Here is an 18,213-nt window from a genome sequence, read left to right on the forward strand (position 1 = left end):
ATTTATACCTAGAGGGTTAGACAATGGATGTCCAGATATCTTACAAATCTAAATAAAATAAACTGCTGTGAGCTCTAGAGCTATTAAATGTACAGTAGGTGCACACGCACACAAGTACCAGCATACTCTGATAAACACACTGGTGTAAAGTGACAGACTATTGACACCAGCGGAGGATCTGGGGTGTAGGCTCTGGTTTATAAAGTTTGTTTTATTTGCTAAATGACGAATCAAATTATATTTTGATTAAAGTACAGGTCTGTCGCATCTTACGCGCATTTAACATGCGCGGTTTCAGCTTTACGCGGTCGGTAAAAACAAAACAAAGAGAAAAATACCTATTTTAATACTGTACCTGTAGTGCGGGTGATTCCGCCCGCCATGCAACTCAATGTAATTTTGACTATACGCGGTTTTCGCTTTATGCACTGACCGCAGAACGTAACCCCAGCGTAAGATGAGACAGACCTATAATGTGATTCAGCCACTTCTATTATACACATGTGCCTGTTAGTTTTTTCCCATGACTGCACTATGACACACCACTGGCCCTCTATAGAACAGTCTGTCAGTTTACAAGAGAGTTTACAGGTGTAGTCCATAAGTTGCCATATATACAAACCTGGGTCTCGGGACTGGTTTCAAATCTGAACTTCTGCAAGATCCGGAGCAGGGTCATCTTGATCTCCAGCAAAGCCATCCTCATGCCAATGCAGCTGCGAGGTCCTGCCCCAAACGGGAGGTATGCAAAGGGATGCTGCTGCAGTTTGGCCTCCGCTGTGAACCTGCAAGGCGGGTAAATTGGAAACCAGCTCAAGAAACCGTTTTCATACTGATGTGCTTTTCTACTCCCATCTTGAGAAAGCTGGATTTAAATTGGTCTCGGTAAACAATTCTCAAGGGGACTGTTAGCAAATTCTTCTCTAAACTAAAATGTCCTTTGTCAATGAGTAGTCCTCCCAGCAGGACAAACAGACTTTCTTTCTCATTTTTAAAAGTCTGGCTTTAATGAACTGCCCTCACTAAACACTCATTATCTGAGGAAACTACAGAACACTAATTCAGGGGTTATAGCAACCCAGACCCTATGCATAAACTAATGGCGAAATTACTGCCTGCATATGCCCAGAGCAAACTAATGAACCCTGATCTAGAATGAGCAAGAATGCTGCCTCTGCATTCCAAAAGCAATGTAAATTGACAGAGCCTGCCTGGGATTCTCTTCAGGACGGACAATGAGAAAAACAGGAATATGAAAGCAGGGATCTGATTGGCTGAGGAAGAAGGCTCTTATTGCACAGATGTAGCCCACTGTTTTATGTGTGCTCCATCCATAGAGGAAGTAGGGGATTTAGGTTTTTAGCTCAAACTGAAGGCAGGCATGCTCTTCATTCTGGAGGTGCCCAGTTCAATCGCTAGTGAGGACTAAGGTGGCAGTCATCCAGAAGAGGACCGGGTAGCTAATTCTTTTAAAATACCTAATAAAAACATTGGAAATACATATTAGAAAAAAGGCACAATTTTTTAACTGCGAGGAGGAGTGACCTTTGGAACAAACTACCAAGGGATGTGGTGGACACTCTATCCCTTATAGTCTAGCCTTCCAGAAAAGCAGCCAGTCTGGCTTTGGAGTTTTAGCCAGACAAGGGATTGGGCTCAGTGCACTCAGCAATCCAGCTGAAATCTAGGGCCTTTTGCCCTTAAAATCTATGAACATTCTAGAAAAGCAACAACATTTCAAGGGGTGCTATTGTACTAGATATCTGCTCTTACTGGGCCAGGCCAGCAAGAACTGCCCTAATGCCAGCTACATACCTGTAAGGGCACTTGCACAGGTGCAAGGTGGTGGTGGTGGTGGTGGGGGGGGCAACAAGCCTCCCCTCCACGTGCATACCCCGTGTAAGGAACCTGCCACAGTTGCAGCCCCTGCACTTGGGTCTGGAAAGGTCCAGAGAAAGGCAATGAACACAGTAGGACTTAAATATGCTGAGAGCTTTTGAAGGCTATTTCAAGACTGAGATTTCCTGGAAAGGAAAATCATCATGTGCTGTTTGTATTAATGGTAGCACCTAAAGGCCTCAAAGGGAGAGTGGGACCCTATTGTCTTAAGCACTGTACAAACACATAGTAAGAGACACCTCCTGCCTCAGGACAGAAAGGATTTGATCGAGATATTCAGAATTATGCTATGTGTAGTGAAAACTGGCCAGTCTCCCCATTTTTAGTATGTCCCATAATACAAGACTAAGGGCAATAAATTTAGAGCTAATAAATTCTTCTTCATGCAAAATAATCAGTCTGAGGATGGTTCACGAGCAGAAGGTCAGAGAGAAAAATACCGGAGTTGGATTATTATTTTTTTGGAGAGCGAGCGAGAGGCCTAATTTTATGACCACTACCAATACTGGCAACCTATGCAAACTAAGGTGAGTCTATGGATAATTGTACCTCCTGCTTCAGGAAGAGGTGAAGAAAAAAATTTGCCTCAGCTTCACCATGCACAGCACTGCACATCTGGTCGAGTGCATTATAGTTCCCATCCCCCAAACACTTTCCTTTAAAGCACTCCTTACTGAACACTTCCAGAAGCTGGGGTAGATTATATGGTCCAATGGTCAATGGAAGACCCAGACATGACATCTGCCACTAGAAAGATCATTGCCAGACTTCTCATCTGTCCCCAAGAATACAACACAAATTCTCCTTTCTCCTGAAAGAAGGTTTAATAGGCAGCAGCTTTAAAACAAACAAACACAGTCAACCTGTGGAACTCTTCGCCAGAGGATGTTGTGAAGGCCAAGACTACAACAGGGTTCAAAAGAGAACTAGATAAATTTATGGAGGATAGGTCCATCAATGGCTATTAGCCAACATGGGCAGGGATCTGTCCTTAGTCTCTGTTTGCCAGAAGCTGGGAATGGGGGACAGGGGATGGATCACTTGATGATTACCTGTTCTGTTCATTCCCTCTGGGGCACCTGGCATTGGCCACTGTCGGAAGACAGGATACTGGGCTAGATAGACTTTTGGTCTAACCCAGTGTGGCCATTCTTATGATCTGACCCCAGTGCTGCCCCTCTTTATGGGCTAAGACAACTAGTATACAAGATGGACTGTTCCAAGAGGATTCCGCTATACAAACTCACTTATATGTACAGTTACATTAGTTCTTCAGAGCTAGTCTTAGAATGTCTGCATCACACCCAGTGTGTTTGAGAAGCTAGCACTTTGTATTCGAACTTTCACAAGATGGCAACTTGAGATGTGGGTCTTATCAGCTGTGTCCACTAAGCAAAACTGTGCTTCTACATAGTATTTGATCTGCAATAATTCCAAGTGCACTTTTTGTCTGCTAACCTCTGCAGCTGCAGGATAGTCTCTTCTCCATGCAGTTGTTATACAAGCAGAACACAGTTAAGACCCAGTTTGAAAGTGAGAAAAGCTTTACATGAAAGTCTGTCCTGCAAGCAGGATGGAGAACTTGGAATCCTATCCTGCTCCCCTTAAGCCAAAACTCCCATTGGCTTCAGGTACAGGATTAAGTACCTAGCCGCACACCCAGACTGTTCCAAGATCTCAGACAGAAGGCTGCTCTGAAACAGCCCTGGGCTGGAGGAGAATTCTGGGTAATTACATGCAAATGAATACAATGGGTAGCCTATTTTTCTTCAGAATTTCTATATCCAGGAGTGGCCAAAGGAGCAGCATTTGAACAGGAACAGGTTATACCCATGCCAAGTAGGCAACCACAGACATGGCATTGCTTCTTATTTAAGTCTCATCTACCAGTAGCCAACTACTTTGGTGGAGGTGATGCTGGATATAGTGTCTATCCACTCCACGTTAACAGCTGATTGCTGGGGCTGTGTTGGGTTCAGGAATTATGCAGCAAAGGGGGTTGCTTGGTGTGTTCACTTGAATATCCATACACTGAATGCACTTCCAGTGCATGGGATCAGCATCCTGGGAGCAAAGTGCTTACACACATAGGGCTCTTTTTTATTAGCCACACAGGAAACAGCATGTAAAGCAGGACTTTGTTCTAAATGGTCTAAATAAGGACAATGGTACAAGAGATGAGGAGCATTATCCCACATACCTCTCAGGGATGAATTTCTCAGGTTCTGGCCAGAACTCAGGGTTATAATGTAGAGGTCCAACTGCAATTTCTATTACAGCGCCAGCTGGAATATGCTGTCCCATCACTACGCAGTCCTTCGATGTCTCCCGAGTAAACCTGCAACAGTTAAATGTCACCGACCCCAAATGAGTAAGAATAAAAGTACAAAGGCAGGGTGTTGAAAGCAGCCATAGAATAAGTCATCTCTGTTGGTCTTACAATGATAAGGGAAGCAAGATGGTAGTTGTGACGTTGCACTCTATATGATTTTATGAAAATATGCTAGTGAGTGTGAATATAATGTAACTGGAATATGCTTCATGCAAAAAGTTTCTTGTAAAGTATCATTACAAAGCTTATAATCTACTGAGTGTGGTCAGCCTATTTGTATAAATGTACCACTCTTATATCTGAAACTAGGAATACGAAATATAACTCTGAGGGCCTATTATAATTATGCAAAATGTGGGCCATTAATGATAGTTTGGAATCTTGATGGCTCCTATTAACCAGGACCATTGTCTGTAGATGGCTCTGTTTTACTGGTAAGTCTTCCTGTATACGTGTGTGCTGGCAAGTGGGTAATGAAGTCTTATAGTGACATGTTATCATGTCACCTGAACTGGAATCCATCTTTAACCTGGTGCTTTTTCATTTAGTAGGAGGGGTGGGAACCTAGAGAGGGACAAAGGATTCCCGCCTTATGCAAAAAATATATAAGTGGGTGGAATAGAACAAAGGGGCTGCAATCATGAGAAATCCCTTAGCTACCACCTGAGCTGGAACAAGGGCTGTACCGAGGAAAGGATTGTGCCCAGACTAGGAAGGTGTCCAATCTGTGATAGAAGCTTATTGAAACATCAGGTTTTATCTGTATTCAGTTGTCTTATTGTATTAGGCATAGACTTATATGTTTTATTTTATTGTGCTTGGTTATTCACTTTGTTCTGTTTGTTACTACTTGGAACCACTTAAATCCTACTTTTTGTATTTAATAAAATCACCTTTTACTTATTAATTAACCCAGAGTATGTATTAATATCTGGGGGCAGGGGGAGAGGAAACAGCGGTGCATATTTCTCTATCAGTGTTATAGAGGGTGAACAATTTATGCGTTTACCCTGTATAAGCTTTATACAGGGTAAAACAGATTTATTTGGGGTTTAGACACCATTGGGAGTTGGGCATCTGAGTGTTAAAGACAGGAACACTTCTTAAGCTGCTTTCAGTTAAGCTTGCAGACTGTGGGATGTGGTTCAGACCTGGGTCTGTGTTTGTGGCCGGCAAGCGTGTCTGGCACAACCAGGCAGGGTTCTGGAGTCCCAAGCTGGCAGTAGTAGTCTTGGCACATCAGTTGGCAGCCGTAAGGGGGTTTCTGTGATCCAACCCGTCACAGTGGTCACTGGTAGATAAGCAGAGCAGCAGTTGCTTGCCACACAAAGGGTGTTTACAATCATCTTCACCAGAAAAACAGAGAGCAAGGACTTTTCGGGCAACTGCAAATGAAATATGGATCTTTGCAGCGCTAGACTTCATCCATCCCAAATTGGTAACTGTTGCTGCTATAGGTGGGTCTGGTAGCACTATTATTAAGGTTACCTGACATTTCCCATTATTAGACCCTGTTTTCACTAGCTTATAACTTTGTCAAACTTTCCATTTGGACTCTAATTTCCCATGCCAGGCATCTGCCTCAAGCTGAAATTTTTGAAAATGTCAGCCAAAATAGTTCCGTTGTTTCTGAGAACGAGGCTAAGGGGAAAATATATTGTTTTGCCCACGTTAAAAAATTCTGGTGACATTTTCTTTGGGAAGTGCTAGCATCCCCATATTCTGGAGCAGGGACTGAAATTTGGGAGAGGTTGCCCTTTGTATCAGGGCTGTATTGCTGCTGTCTTTGTGAAAATGGGCCAAGTTATAAGCTTTTGAAAAACTGCAGTTTGCATAGGCTCAGTCGAGACTTGCTAGAGTTTAATAGCTAAAAATCTCCAAAGATTCTGTCTGCACTGTGCATGCTACTGCCCAGGCCTGAGCAGGACTTTTTCTGCAATTGTAGCTGAGCTGCTGCAGGCTGGCTCCAGACACAAACTGAGAACAGGGAGCATGTCTCTCCGGTGCTCTCAATGCCCCCCTGTTGCGCTCAGGCAATGAGTGGGAGGAAGCATCCTGATTTGAAAGCAGAGGGGATAAAAACTAGACCAGGTGAGGGGATGCAGAGGTGAGGGGAGCAGAGTGAGACAAGGAACCTGGAGGGTTGGGGGTGCCTGGTACTGGAGGTTAGTGGACACGAAAGTGGGAGATGGAAACTTGAACTAGGGGTAGAGAGATTGGGAACTGGCTGGGCAAGCAGATGGAATCAGTGGGGTGGAGGGGACAGATCTGATGAGGAGCCAAGATGTGGGGGAAAGAGACTGTCCCCATCACCAGCTCCTTGTCCCAATGGGACTGGACAAGGAGCCTGAGAACAGAGACTGAGAACCAGTGGGGATGCCAAATGTGGTTGAAGGGAGAGGTAAGAACTGGAGGCCAAGGGGGCTGGGAGACCGAGCAGAGGAGGAGGTAGTGAACTGGTACTGTCTGGGCAAGAAGACTGGGGACTAGGAGGTGGGAGGGCATGGGAGAAAATGGGAATAGGTGGGCAAGGAGACTGGAAGGGTGGGGTGGTGGGGGAGTGGAATGGAGACTCCAGAGGGGAAAACTATGATTGGTTGGGCAAGGAGAGTGGGATTTGGATAAGAACCTGAACTGGGTGGGTAAGGAGAAAGGAATTGGGATGAAAAGTCAGGAATGGGGCAGAGAGAGGACTGAGGAGGGAACGGGGCAGAAGGGATCAAGATTGGGGGGAAATGGACAGAAGAGTCTGTGCCCACAAGAACACACTGCCCTCCAGAGCCTGGGACGGAGCCAAACATTCCATTCTGAGCCTCACCATTCCTCTGTTGTCAGCAAATATCTATGAAACCCACCAGCAAAATGTCTCACCTCTCTCTAGTGCTGGTCCACAGACAGAATGGCAACCTACTACTGCTATCAACCAGTTACTCAGTTCAGGAGGCAGAGGTCTGAGCAGTGGATAGGGTTGCCAACCCTCCCGGTTTCGCCGGGAGTCTTCCGGAATCAGGCCTTATCTCCCAGGGGCTACTGAAGCCAAACCGGGAGATTTTAGGTACTAAAAGTCCAGTGGCGCAGTGGGGCTAAGGCAGGCTCCCTGCCTGCCCTGGCCCCATGCTGCTCCCAGTGGGGACAGGGGTATCTCTGTGTGCCCCAAGTGCTAACTCTGCAGCTCCCAGGGGCCGAAGGGACATGCTGGCTGCTTCTGGGAGCAGCGCGGGGCCAGGGCAGGCAGGGAGCTGCGCCACCACCCAGGAGCCCTCCCAGGTAAGCGCCTCTCAGCTGAAGCATGCACTCCACTCCCTCTCCTGCACCCCAACCCCCTGCCTCAGGCTGATCCTGGAGCCCCCTCCCACACTCCAACCCGTTGGCCCCATCCCAGAGCCCGCAACCCCTACCACACCCCAACCCTCTGCCCCAGCCTGGTGAAAGTGAGTGAGGGTGGGGGAGGGCGAGCGATGGAGGGAGGGGAGATAGAGTGAGTGGGGCGGGACTTCAGAGAAGGGGCGGGGCAGGAGGCGTGGTAAAGGTGTTTGGGTTTGTGTGATTAGACAGCTGGCAACCCTAGCAGTGGATCCAAAGGTTCCAGCAATGATGATGGTCCATGTGGGTATCAGTATGATGCTACATGATGGAATTTCTGGGTGGTTTTTTTTTTTTCAGTTTGCTTTTTTATAAACATAGGAAATTACTCGTAGAAAAAATTAATGCTGCAAAATCAAAAGTCAGGAAATCCAGTATTAAGGTGCCTGTGCAACCTTAATTCTGCCTCCTTATGCATATGAATTATGATACAACAGGGGTTCCCAACGCAGTGCCCGCGGGCGCCATGGCGCCCGCCATAGCATCTATGTGCGCCCGCCTACTAGCCGCTGGAAAAGCAGCCACCGAGAAGGGTAACGTCAAGAAGCGTCGCCGCTGAAATGCCGCTGATTTTCAGCGGCATTTCGGCGGCGACGCTTGTTGGTGTTGCTGCTTCTCGGCGGCATTTCGGCAGCTGCTTGTCCGGTGGCCACGCTCCTCGGCGGCTAGTCGTCAGGCACCCGCCACACTGAAAAGGTTGGGGACCACTGTGATACAACCTATAGGGGCTGGGACTAGGGGTGTGGAGGGTGCTTCAGCACCCCCTGACTTGAAGTGGTTTCCATCATATACATGGTTTATAGTTTGGTTCAATGGCTCTCAGCACCCCCACTATACACATTGTTCCAGCGCCCCAATACAGCCTTTCATTAATGATGCCATAGTACTTTTTTCACAGGACCCTTGCCCTCATTCTTTGGAAATGAATTGGGGTTGTGTGAAGGAGGCTGTTGTCTGTAAGATGCCTCCTTCATTTGTTGCAGTAGCTAGAAGACGTGTAGTGAATGAGACAGGGGATTGCAGGAAGGGAAAGGATGATCTTATGGGTAAGGCAGTTGAGTGATGCTCTGGAGAACTGGATTCCATCCCTGCCTCTGCCACAGAGTCCCTTCCTGATTCTGGACAAGTCCCTTATACCAAACTTTTCAGAGTTGGTCACTAATTGTTATGCTCCTTATTTTCTGGGTACCCAACCTGATACCCTGGGGTCTGATTTCCAGAAGTGCTGTGCACTCAGCTGCAACTGCAGTCAATAGGGGAGCTGGGCTTGACCACAAAGTGCTGTGTAATGCTAAGCACGCTGAAAAAATCACTCAGGCACCCCAAATTAATGGACACTTTTAAGTTTAATCTCTTTGTGCTTCAGTTCCCCATCTGTAAAATGGGGACAATACCACTCCCTCACCTCACAGGGGTGTTGCGAAAATAAATTAATTAATGTCTGTGACTCTCTCGGCTATATAGTGATGAGCTCATAGAAAAACCCAGGAGGGAATTAATAATTCTGTTTTCAGAGCACAGTTTGAATAATGTGCAGTAAATGAGACCTGGGGCCGCACACTGAATGATGAGGAATGAAAGAAAAGATTGAATAGCTGCTCACTAAGTGAGCACCATCCATCCTGTGCACCAAATGAGGCAGGGGTCCTGTGGAAAAAATAGCACGTGGTCACATCAGTAGAGACTATCATAAGGGGGTCAGATCAAAGGTTAACTAAATTCTGGCATTTCCTAACTTTTGAGAGCTTGACTTTGCTACTCTTCATAATGTTCTTTAAAGGGAGGTTTTTATGAGTAATTTAATGTTTCTATTACCATAGAGGCCCCAGCTCCTATTGTGCATTGTTATCACCTTATGGCTGTTTGGTATCCTACATGTTAAATTAGCATGATGGTCTCCTTTCATTAGCCACTGGAAATCACAGAAACTGCTACCAGAATTGTTAGAGAGAAAGGATGGTCTTTTAGTTAAAGCGCTAGCCTAGCACTCGAGATCGGGGTTTAATTTCTGGTTTTGTAACAAATTTCTTGTGTCACCTTGCACAAGCCACGTAGGTGCTTTTGCAAATTTTTACCCTAAGTGACTCAGATGCCTAAGTCCAACTGAATTTCAAGCAATAAAAGATGAAGAGTAAAAAATTCAAAAGCATCTAGGTGCCTAAATCATGTGTGAAAATGAGACTTAGGGGCTTTTGAAAATTTTATCCTTCATCTTTCAGTGCCTCAATTTCCCAAGTGTAAAATGGGGATAATACGTCTTTTCTCTCATCCTTCATCTGTTTTGTCCAGTTAGTGTGCAGGCTTTTCAAATTAAAGACTCTTTCTTACTATATGTGTGAATGGTGCCAAGCAAAACAGGGCCCTGATCTTGACTGGGGGCCTGTAGGTGGTACAGTAATACAAATAATAATATATGAACAGTCTCAGCAGAAACCAAAGACTGCATGGACTCTGGAGGCCAAACTGTTATCTCATCCATAAAAAGTGCTTTCTCCAGAGCAGTAGTGACCTCATGACTGGGGTACTATCTATGATTACTGGTGCATGCCCTATAGCTATTTAGTGAATAAATGGAAGATTCCAGTCTCTAGGACTGGCACTTTGGCACTATTCACAGCATTATGTTCTCTCTCACACAAAATTAAATAAAATAGATAACTAAGAACCAAAGCCTTGAAAAAAATATTGTCAAGTCCTCCCTTTTGCTGAAAAGTGAATAGGATGTTGGTGAAAGGTACTGGACCACCAGCTCTGCAGAATGAAGTTCTCTATTTATTCAGATTGTTTTTAAATTTCTCTCACTCATGGTAGTAAAATTATTTTATATGCTATTGAATTTTCACTATTTCTTTGTATTCTGGAATACAGCACTATTCTTGTCTTATGTAACTGGCATCTTTGCAATGCACTGGGCCTTAGATAGAGATCGGGAACAACCACAAATGACACCAATGGGAGCTTCAGAATAACTTCCTTCTCTTCTAATTCTGTTTCCCATCTGACAAACTTTGATTGTTTCCCAGTGTTTCAGAGTTGAAATTCAAATGTCCCTGATGGTTAACAGGTACAGGAACTTCTATTTATATACCACGTATTTCAAAGTAAAATGTTGTCGTTTATGAGCAAGCATAATTAACTCTTACAACCATGTGCACCTCCACAGAAAATCTTGGAAGATCCTACCCCTGTCTTAGGGGTAAGTAAAAGAGGGGTTAATATTCAGATATTCTATTTTAAGGTACTTGTTACCGTAGAGTAGGATTTCCAAAGTGCTCAGCATTGGCCTAACTCAACTCCCACTGAAATAAAGGGGAGCTTTACCATTGACTTCAATAAAAGCAGAGCTAGGTGAATGCTAGTTTGCTTTTGAAAATCCCAACCTGAGAGCTGAGACTTGTGTTCTGTTACAGTTTTGTGATTTTACACAGTTTGCTAATTTCTTTATTCCCCTCCACCTTTTTGAAATGAACATATCTAAGCTCCCTGGGAAAATATTTTAGTATCAGTTAAGGAAAATTTCTAATACCCACTGAATGGGGGCACTAGAGTTAGCTGTAACGGTATAATAAAGTATTAGGGCAGAATGTTAGCACATAGTACAATTCATGTTTTTGAATACAGCAAGGGACATGCACAATCTTCAGAAGATCAGGGGTTTAATGGGGTGACTGGCCTACTCAGCCAGTAGGCTATGCAAATTCTGTACTCAGATCTCTGAAGCGGACCAAAGAAGAACCATCTAACTTCCTAAGGCTAGTCTGCTTCAAAGATACTGCTTCCCCTGGGCTTGGGGGACCCGAAGAACAGTGAAAAGAGACTCCAGCTGGCTTTGAAAAGGGTGCATTAAGTAGACCAACTTTAGCCAATATTCTTCATTCATTTGGCCCCATTGTATCTCTCAAGTGCCCGAGCAGTACTGATAGCTTAGCTACATGGAGGCCAAGAGCATGGGGCTTCCAAACAGATTTCCACTGTATTTATCTAATGATGTACTCTCTAGGAGTAGGGTGACCAGACAGCAAGTGTGAAAAATCAGGACAGGGGGTGGGGAGTAATAGGAGCCTATATAAGAAAAAGACCCAAAAATCGGGACTGTCCCTATAAAATCGGGACATCTGGTCACCCTATCTAGGAGCTAGAGGGGAAAGGTATACCTGAATGCAGGTGGGTACATGCGCAGTGTCTCTGCAATCACCATATCCAGGTAAGGGAGCTCTTGGACATTTTGGTAGTCAGGGACATCCTGGGAAAAAGGAAGAAAGAAATAATTAAGCGCTGGAAACTGCTGGAGCTGCAGGCTGTGGGGGTTGGCTCACAGTGTGCCCAGTTGGATTTTTACTACAAAATTCCTCACAGTGGCAACAACTTGTGCTATTCCAATGGACCCTAGTAGTGGAACGGGGGAGGGGGAGAATTCTGTTTTCTCCCATGGTGATCTCTTGTGCAAACCCAGTTTATTTGTTCTTTGTGTAGCAGACCTTGATTTGGGCCTAATTTACATAACCCTGAAAGTATACATTCAGTTGATAGAAAGCATCATACAAACAAACACGACTCTGGCCCCGATGAATTTACATTTTACAGAGGAGCCAACAGGGACAATAATAGAATAAACAAATAAAGCTCCAGCCCTACAACAGAGAGAGAGGGAACATTTCTCTCACCATTTCTTGTCTTGGAAAACTCACGGAGATCGTATGTGCTACTATTCAGTTCTGTCAGCAGAGGGCAGAGAAAGTACATCTAAAAAGATCCCCAGTAAAGCTGAGTACTGTACAGTTTAAATTAAGGGATCTCCTTGTCTCTTCTAAAATCTGACATGGAGTGCATTGGCAAGAGGCACTTACGCTAGGCTAGACTAAAACTGTGAAGATTTGAGGCCTCTGAGGTTCACAACAGGGACTGGATTCTGTCCGTTCTTCATTTACTACATCAGCTTTCATATATAATGCATATTTTATTGAATTTTCATGTGAAAAATGTATGTTATACTCTAAAAATACTAAGCAGAGAACAATTCCAGCTGGTATGCAGACAATATGTACAATAAAATGAGAATGCCTGGCCAGGTTAGAACATCCCCTTTATTCAGAGCTAAGACAGCATTGTGCCACTTCAGATTTTCCAAGGGCTGTACAAACTCTGACGGATCCTTCTATGAGGGAGATAAGTTCTATTACACTCATTTTTCAGAAGGGAAATAGAGGCAGAGAGGCTATGTCAGTTATTCAAATCCACACCGGGCCCAAATAGGGCTACCACTCTTCTCTTATGTTAAAGGCTGTCTCATCTCTAGTCAATACAATATGCATTTTGTCCCTTACTTCAGCAACAATCATTTATTGTTGTTATTTCTATTACTATAGTGCCAACAGCCTCAAAACAAGAGTGGGGCCCCATTGTGCTAGGTGCTGTGCAAACAGACAGTAAGTGCTGACAGTTTAAATATACAAGACAAACAAAGGATGGGCAGGAAGGAATATTATTAGCTCCATTTTGCAGACAAATAATTGAGGCCTAGAGAGATTAAGTGACTTGCCCAAGATCACACGGGAAGTCTGTGCGGAGCCTGGAAATGAACTCAGATCTCCTGAGTCCAAATTCAGTGCCTTCACCACAAGATCATCCTGCCTCTCTGTGATTATGCAAAGAAGTCTACACTTTGATGCACATCTATTTAAGGCCCTTTGTTTTGTGTTTACCAATTTTTAATGAAAAATTCCCAGGTTTTACAAAAGCTAATATTTGTTTTTTACTGATTATCTCCCAAATTTTGGATGCTATTTCAAATAGCTTCAGTTCCTTTAGGGAATTAGCAGTTTAGAAAACAAAATAAAGCAGCACAAACAGACGATTTTCCAAGGAAGAAAATTGGTTTTGTTTACGTAAGAAAAAAGAGCCAGGGCAACAGCAGTAGAGTGTGAGCTCAACTTTCACTTGCACCTCAGTGAATTCATATGTCAGATGCTACAGAATTGTCGGCATTTCCTTGCTTCTAACTTCAAAGTAGATGAACTTACTTCAGCAGCTGTGCGCACGGTCTGATCTTGGACTGGGTGTCGTCCCCAAAGCCAAACATCCCTATTTAGGAGGGACATTCCTGATATATTTTTAACAAAATATTTTCCATTTGTTTTTCGGCTCCCTCTCTCAAAAAAACTTTTAGCCCACTGCATTTCAAAGGCATTGAAATATGCTTTTCTCTCCAAATATCCTTAATTGCCGCTTTCAAATATTGGCAGGTATGTCTGAGAGGGTGGTAGGTTGTCATGCTAAGATGCCACTTGAAGCCCCTGTGTAGCACATCTGTACATTGACTGTTACTCAGTGCTGGGTATGTTTTAGTCCAGAAATAGCTTCCTTTTTGGAGAATGCAGGAAAAAAGGAGGCACCACACTGCATGTAATAAAACACCAGACATTTTAATGTTGTGACCATTGTCTTACACAAAGATTTACATCAATAGTTTTCACAGTGTTTTTATATCTTTTCCTTACTAACTTAGAAATGAGTGTAATCCAGTGAGGTATTTTTGGACATGTTTCACTGGCTTATTTTTCAGGTTTATGGGCAACACATTCCTCCATCATCTCTCCCTTGGGCTTTTCAACCCTTTTTCTGTGACCAGAAAGTGCCTAACTTGCCAGACACTGAAGAAGTAAGCAAGATGGTCTTCTGGATAGGGTAGCAACTTCAGGCTTGGTCACAAGCTTCCTGTATGACCTCAGGACCTCAGGCAAGTCATTTCATCTACCCTGTGCTTCAGTTCCCCATCAGTAAAATGGGGATGGTTCTTCCCTATCTTACAGAGCTGTTGTGAGGATATGTTGTGAAATCATGAATGATTGCAAAGGGGTCAGACAATACAGTGCAGAGGGCCATGTAAATAGAAAACGCATTTTGGGCACTAATGCAATCTAAGCTCCGGCTGCTGAAAGCTGTTCCCCTCACGCAGACTTCTGCATGGAGCTCCACTCTCTGCATCTTCAGTGGAGCTCCACGTGGGCACAGGAGTCTGCATGTGCAGATCAGCTTGTGGATTGAGGGTCTTTAACAGACATGCACTTATCCCCATACCCTCAGTCTGACTTTAGATTGGAAGATCCTCAGGGTAGGGCCTGAACCTTATTTCTTTTTGGAAAGCATATTGAGTGCTACTAGCAGAAAGTAAATTCTTAAATAAATCTCTTCCTAATGGCAATCCAAACATGCAGTAAGCATAGCAGTAGGACTCCTAAATATTAGTGAAAACAAATAGACTCCTTACACATAGATCAGCTGTTCTAGTCTGTGGAAAAGTGGATACAGTGCAAAAAATTGGAAAAAAACAAAATGAAAGGGAATTTAGCACTGGTTTAAGAAACTGGATTAACAGCAGTGGAAACTCAAGTCTTCTCTTTGTCTACACAAGCACAGCAGATGCCATACAAATTTCTCACGCTGCCCTACCAATGTGTCTCCATTATGACTTGGAAGGACCTCTCTAGCAGTGAGAGGGTAATTCAGTCACCAGGATTCATTCAGTATTTGTCCTCTCTGTTGAGAAGACAAATAAGGGGCCAGTTAGTGCCTACTGTGTTTTTATGAGCTATATCCATTGGGAACTGTTGGCTAGATCCGTAGCTCGTGTAAATCACTGTAGCTCCATGACTTACTACATGTGCATGTGCACACACACTAAGATATACATACATATATCTATTTATAGTATTTATTATTACTGTATGTATTGTATATAGTATTTTATTGTATAATTATTTATGTACAGATATATCCGGGTTAACCAAATTTTGCAACACCAGGGGCCACAATGACAGTTTCTCAGATGCTCACCTATAGCTGGCACTTAGTCAGACTCTGTTGGCCCCAAGCTAAGGGCCCTCTACTGGCAATGCCATTTTGCCAGACTATAGAAGATCAAATCTGGGTACAGTCTGTGAACAAAGCCCCTCAGCTGGTCTTAACAATACTTGGGGTAGAAAGCAAGAACTAAAATCAGATAGAATTTTATGCAACAAAATATACAGAGGATCCTGTGGCACCTTTAAGACTAACAGAAGTATTGGGAGCATAAGCTTTCGTGGGTAAGAACCTCACTTCTTCAGATTCAGACTAACACGGCTACCCCTCTGATACTTGAAAATATACAGAGTGAATTGCATCAGGAATTGAATTGGAAGCCAGTGAAGACTCCAGAGGCCACAGATAATATATTCCTTATAACTAACACTGCTGAGTAACTTGACAGTCTCCTTCTGCTGCAGCTTTGGAGGAGCCCAGAAGGGTAGTCCCAACAATCCAAATTTGAGGTCACAGGAGCATGCATGACTGTGGTGAGGTTCACATCAGAGAGATCAGGTCACGTGTCTAATAAAATGGTGGTTCTGTCCACCAGCACTAACTGTGAATCCAGCAGTAAATGGCTAGGGAAGTGCTACCAAACAGCAAATCTACTTGACAAAGGGTGGACACACTTCACAGTAATGGGAGCAAATGCTGCCCTTGCATGGGCTGTGCACGTTTCTCCTGCCACGCAGCAACCCCTCCATCTTGTCTGGAATGAATTTGAGACATCTTATGTTCACCCAAACTCCTCTCTTGGTCAGGCCCTGGGACAGCCAGGAGACTGCACCGTCTGGGTCAGACCAAATCACTTTACCATCCCCCCAATAAATGCTGGACAGGAGGGGGACAGAAATTCGGGTACGTAAACAATAAGCCAGTGTCAACCTCGAGCACCTCTCAGAAAGGAGAGAGCAAAATTGCTGCAGAGCAACCCTATCCACCTCAGCCAAGGTCCACAAATAAATGAACAACATTTCTTGATCATATGGCTCAAAGGCTGTTAATAGATCAAAGAATCAGCTTGGGCACTTGACCTTTGCTCACTGCTAGGAGCAGATAATCCCTCAACACTACCAGAATTGCCTGTGTGCCATACCCAGACTGACAGGGGCCAAAGAAACCTGAGAACACCAGATAATGTTAGAGCTGCCCCTCTACAACCTTTTTAATAACCTTATCAAGACAGGCATGGCTAGAGAAGAGCCATGGCACTTAGTGTGCATATCAATGAATGAAGATAGCCTAAGCCTAACAACTGCTTGCTTGATGGAAGCAGCTCGCCCCTCGTTAGATTTTACTAGCCACACTGAAGTACTTGAATGTCTGTTAAGTTCTACACCAAAGCACTCCTACAACATTCAGTGTCTCAGGGGGTGAAACGGGGGGTGACTTGACCAGGGAAGACTGCAAACTCAGATCTGCCACCTTGGAGTTGGCTTGTACAGAAAGAATTCAATCAATAGTGTTTGCTACAGGCAACAGAAACTTCCTCATAGCAAGAGAGGTTTGATTTTGTTTCCCAGTGGATACAGTCGGGATTCAACATGCTGTCACCCATCCGGAAAAACTCAGCAGCTCTACATGGATATTATTGTGGGAGGAGAAAAAAAAATTATTTGCCTTCATTACAACTACAGCATAAGGTTAAAAAACTCTATGCAGTAGCCAAAGTGATTCAGAGTGTAATGACTGCCACAAGTATTCTTGCCCCCATCCAATACATTTAATCTGTCATAGGACATATGATTTCAGGCTGGACTTCCGATTTATGCTATGATTTAGATACAGAGGTTTTAAAGTCAAAATCAGTCACAACAAAATGCAAAGCATTAAAAAAAGTGAATGAGGACATAAGAATGGCTATACTGGAGGAGAGCAATGGTCCATACAGACCAGAGTCCTGTCTTCCAACAGTGGCTGGTGCCAGATGCTTCAGAGGGAGTGAACAGGCAATTACCAAGTGATCCATCCCCTGTTGTCCAGTACCAGCTTCTAGCTTTTACCCTTATACATACTTAGACCTTCTTATAGTCAATTACACCTCAGTAAGGGGGTAAGTGTGAGCTGGTGTAATTTACACTCCAAGGAGCTAGAAGAAGGTTTAAAAAGGTGTAGATGAAAGTAATCTGTAGCCTACTGTAACTCACACCTTCTTACACTCTTGTTTTAGTTGCTTTCCTTGCTATGCCCCTCTCTTCTTGTTCATTGTCACACGAGTTACACCAGCATAGGCCTACTCAGGTGCACATTCAATGGACCAAATTCGGAGGTGATGTGTTATATAAGTTATACACTGACAAGTGAGCAGGGCCAGTGCAAGGATGTTTCGCGCCCTAGGTGAAACTTCCACCTTGCGCCATCCCCCCTCCCCGAGCCCTGCGGCAGCTCCCTGCCCCCCCCCGCCCTGAGGTGCCCCCCCCCCCACGGCAGCTCCCCACCCCCCCGGGGAGCTATGCGGCAGGCAGCTCCCCACCCCAGCTCACCTCTGCTCCACCCCTTCCCCGAGCCCTGCGGCAGCTCCCCACCCCCCCCGCCCTGAGGTGCCTCCCCCATGGCAGCTCCCCACCCCCCCTCCGCCCTGAGGCGCCTCCCCAGTGGCAGCTCTCCCCCCCCCGCCCAGGGAGCCGTGCGGCAGCTCCCCACCCCAGCTCACCTCTGCTCCGCCCCCTCCCTGAGCATGCCGTCGCTGCTCCACTTCTCCCGCCTCCCAGGCTTGCGGCGCCAAACAGCTGTTTGGCGCCGCAAGCCTGGGAGGGAGAGAAGCAGAGCGGGGC

General features: G+C 44.8%; 1 protein-coding gene across 3 annotated transcripts in view; it reads right to left on the reverse strand.

Annotated features, from left to right (window-relative positions):
• Window positions 1-18,213, reverse strand: part of TBXAS1 (thromboxane A synthase 1) — a 337,857-nt gene that overhangs the window by 6,997 nt on the left and 312,647 nt on the right. For all 3 annotated transcript variants that reach the window (XM_054033509.1, XM_054033517.1, XM_054033501.1), the window contains 3 exons: window positions 11,749-11,837; window positions 4,100-4,237; window positions 623-785 (listed from right to left, as the gene is read on the reverse strand). In XM_054033509.1, coding sequence (XP_053889484.1) covers window positions 623-785; window positions 4,100-4,237; window positions 11,749-11,837 — 390 coding nt within the window. The remainder of the gene's footprint in view (window positions 1-622; window positions 786-4,099; window positions 4,238-11,748; window positions 11,838-18,213) is intronic.

The sequence above is a fragment of the Malaclemys terrapin genome, chromosome 1 (assembly GCF_027887155.1).
Source record: "Malaclemys terrapin pileata isolate rMalTer1 chromosome 1, rMalTer1.hap1, whole genome shotgun sequence".
Classification (NCBI taxonomy): domain Eukaryota; kingdom Metazoa; phylum Chordata; order Testudines; family Emydidae; genus Malaclemys; species Malaclemys terrapin.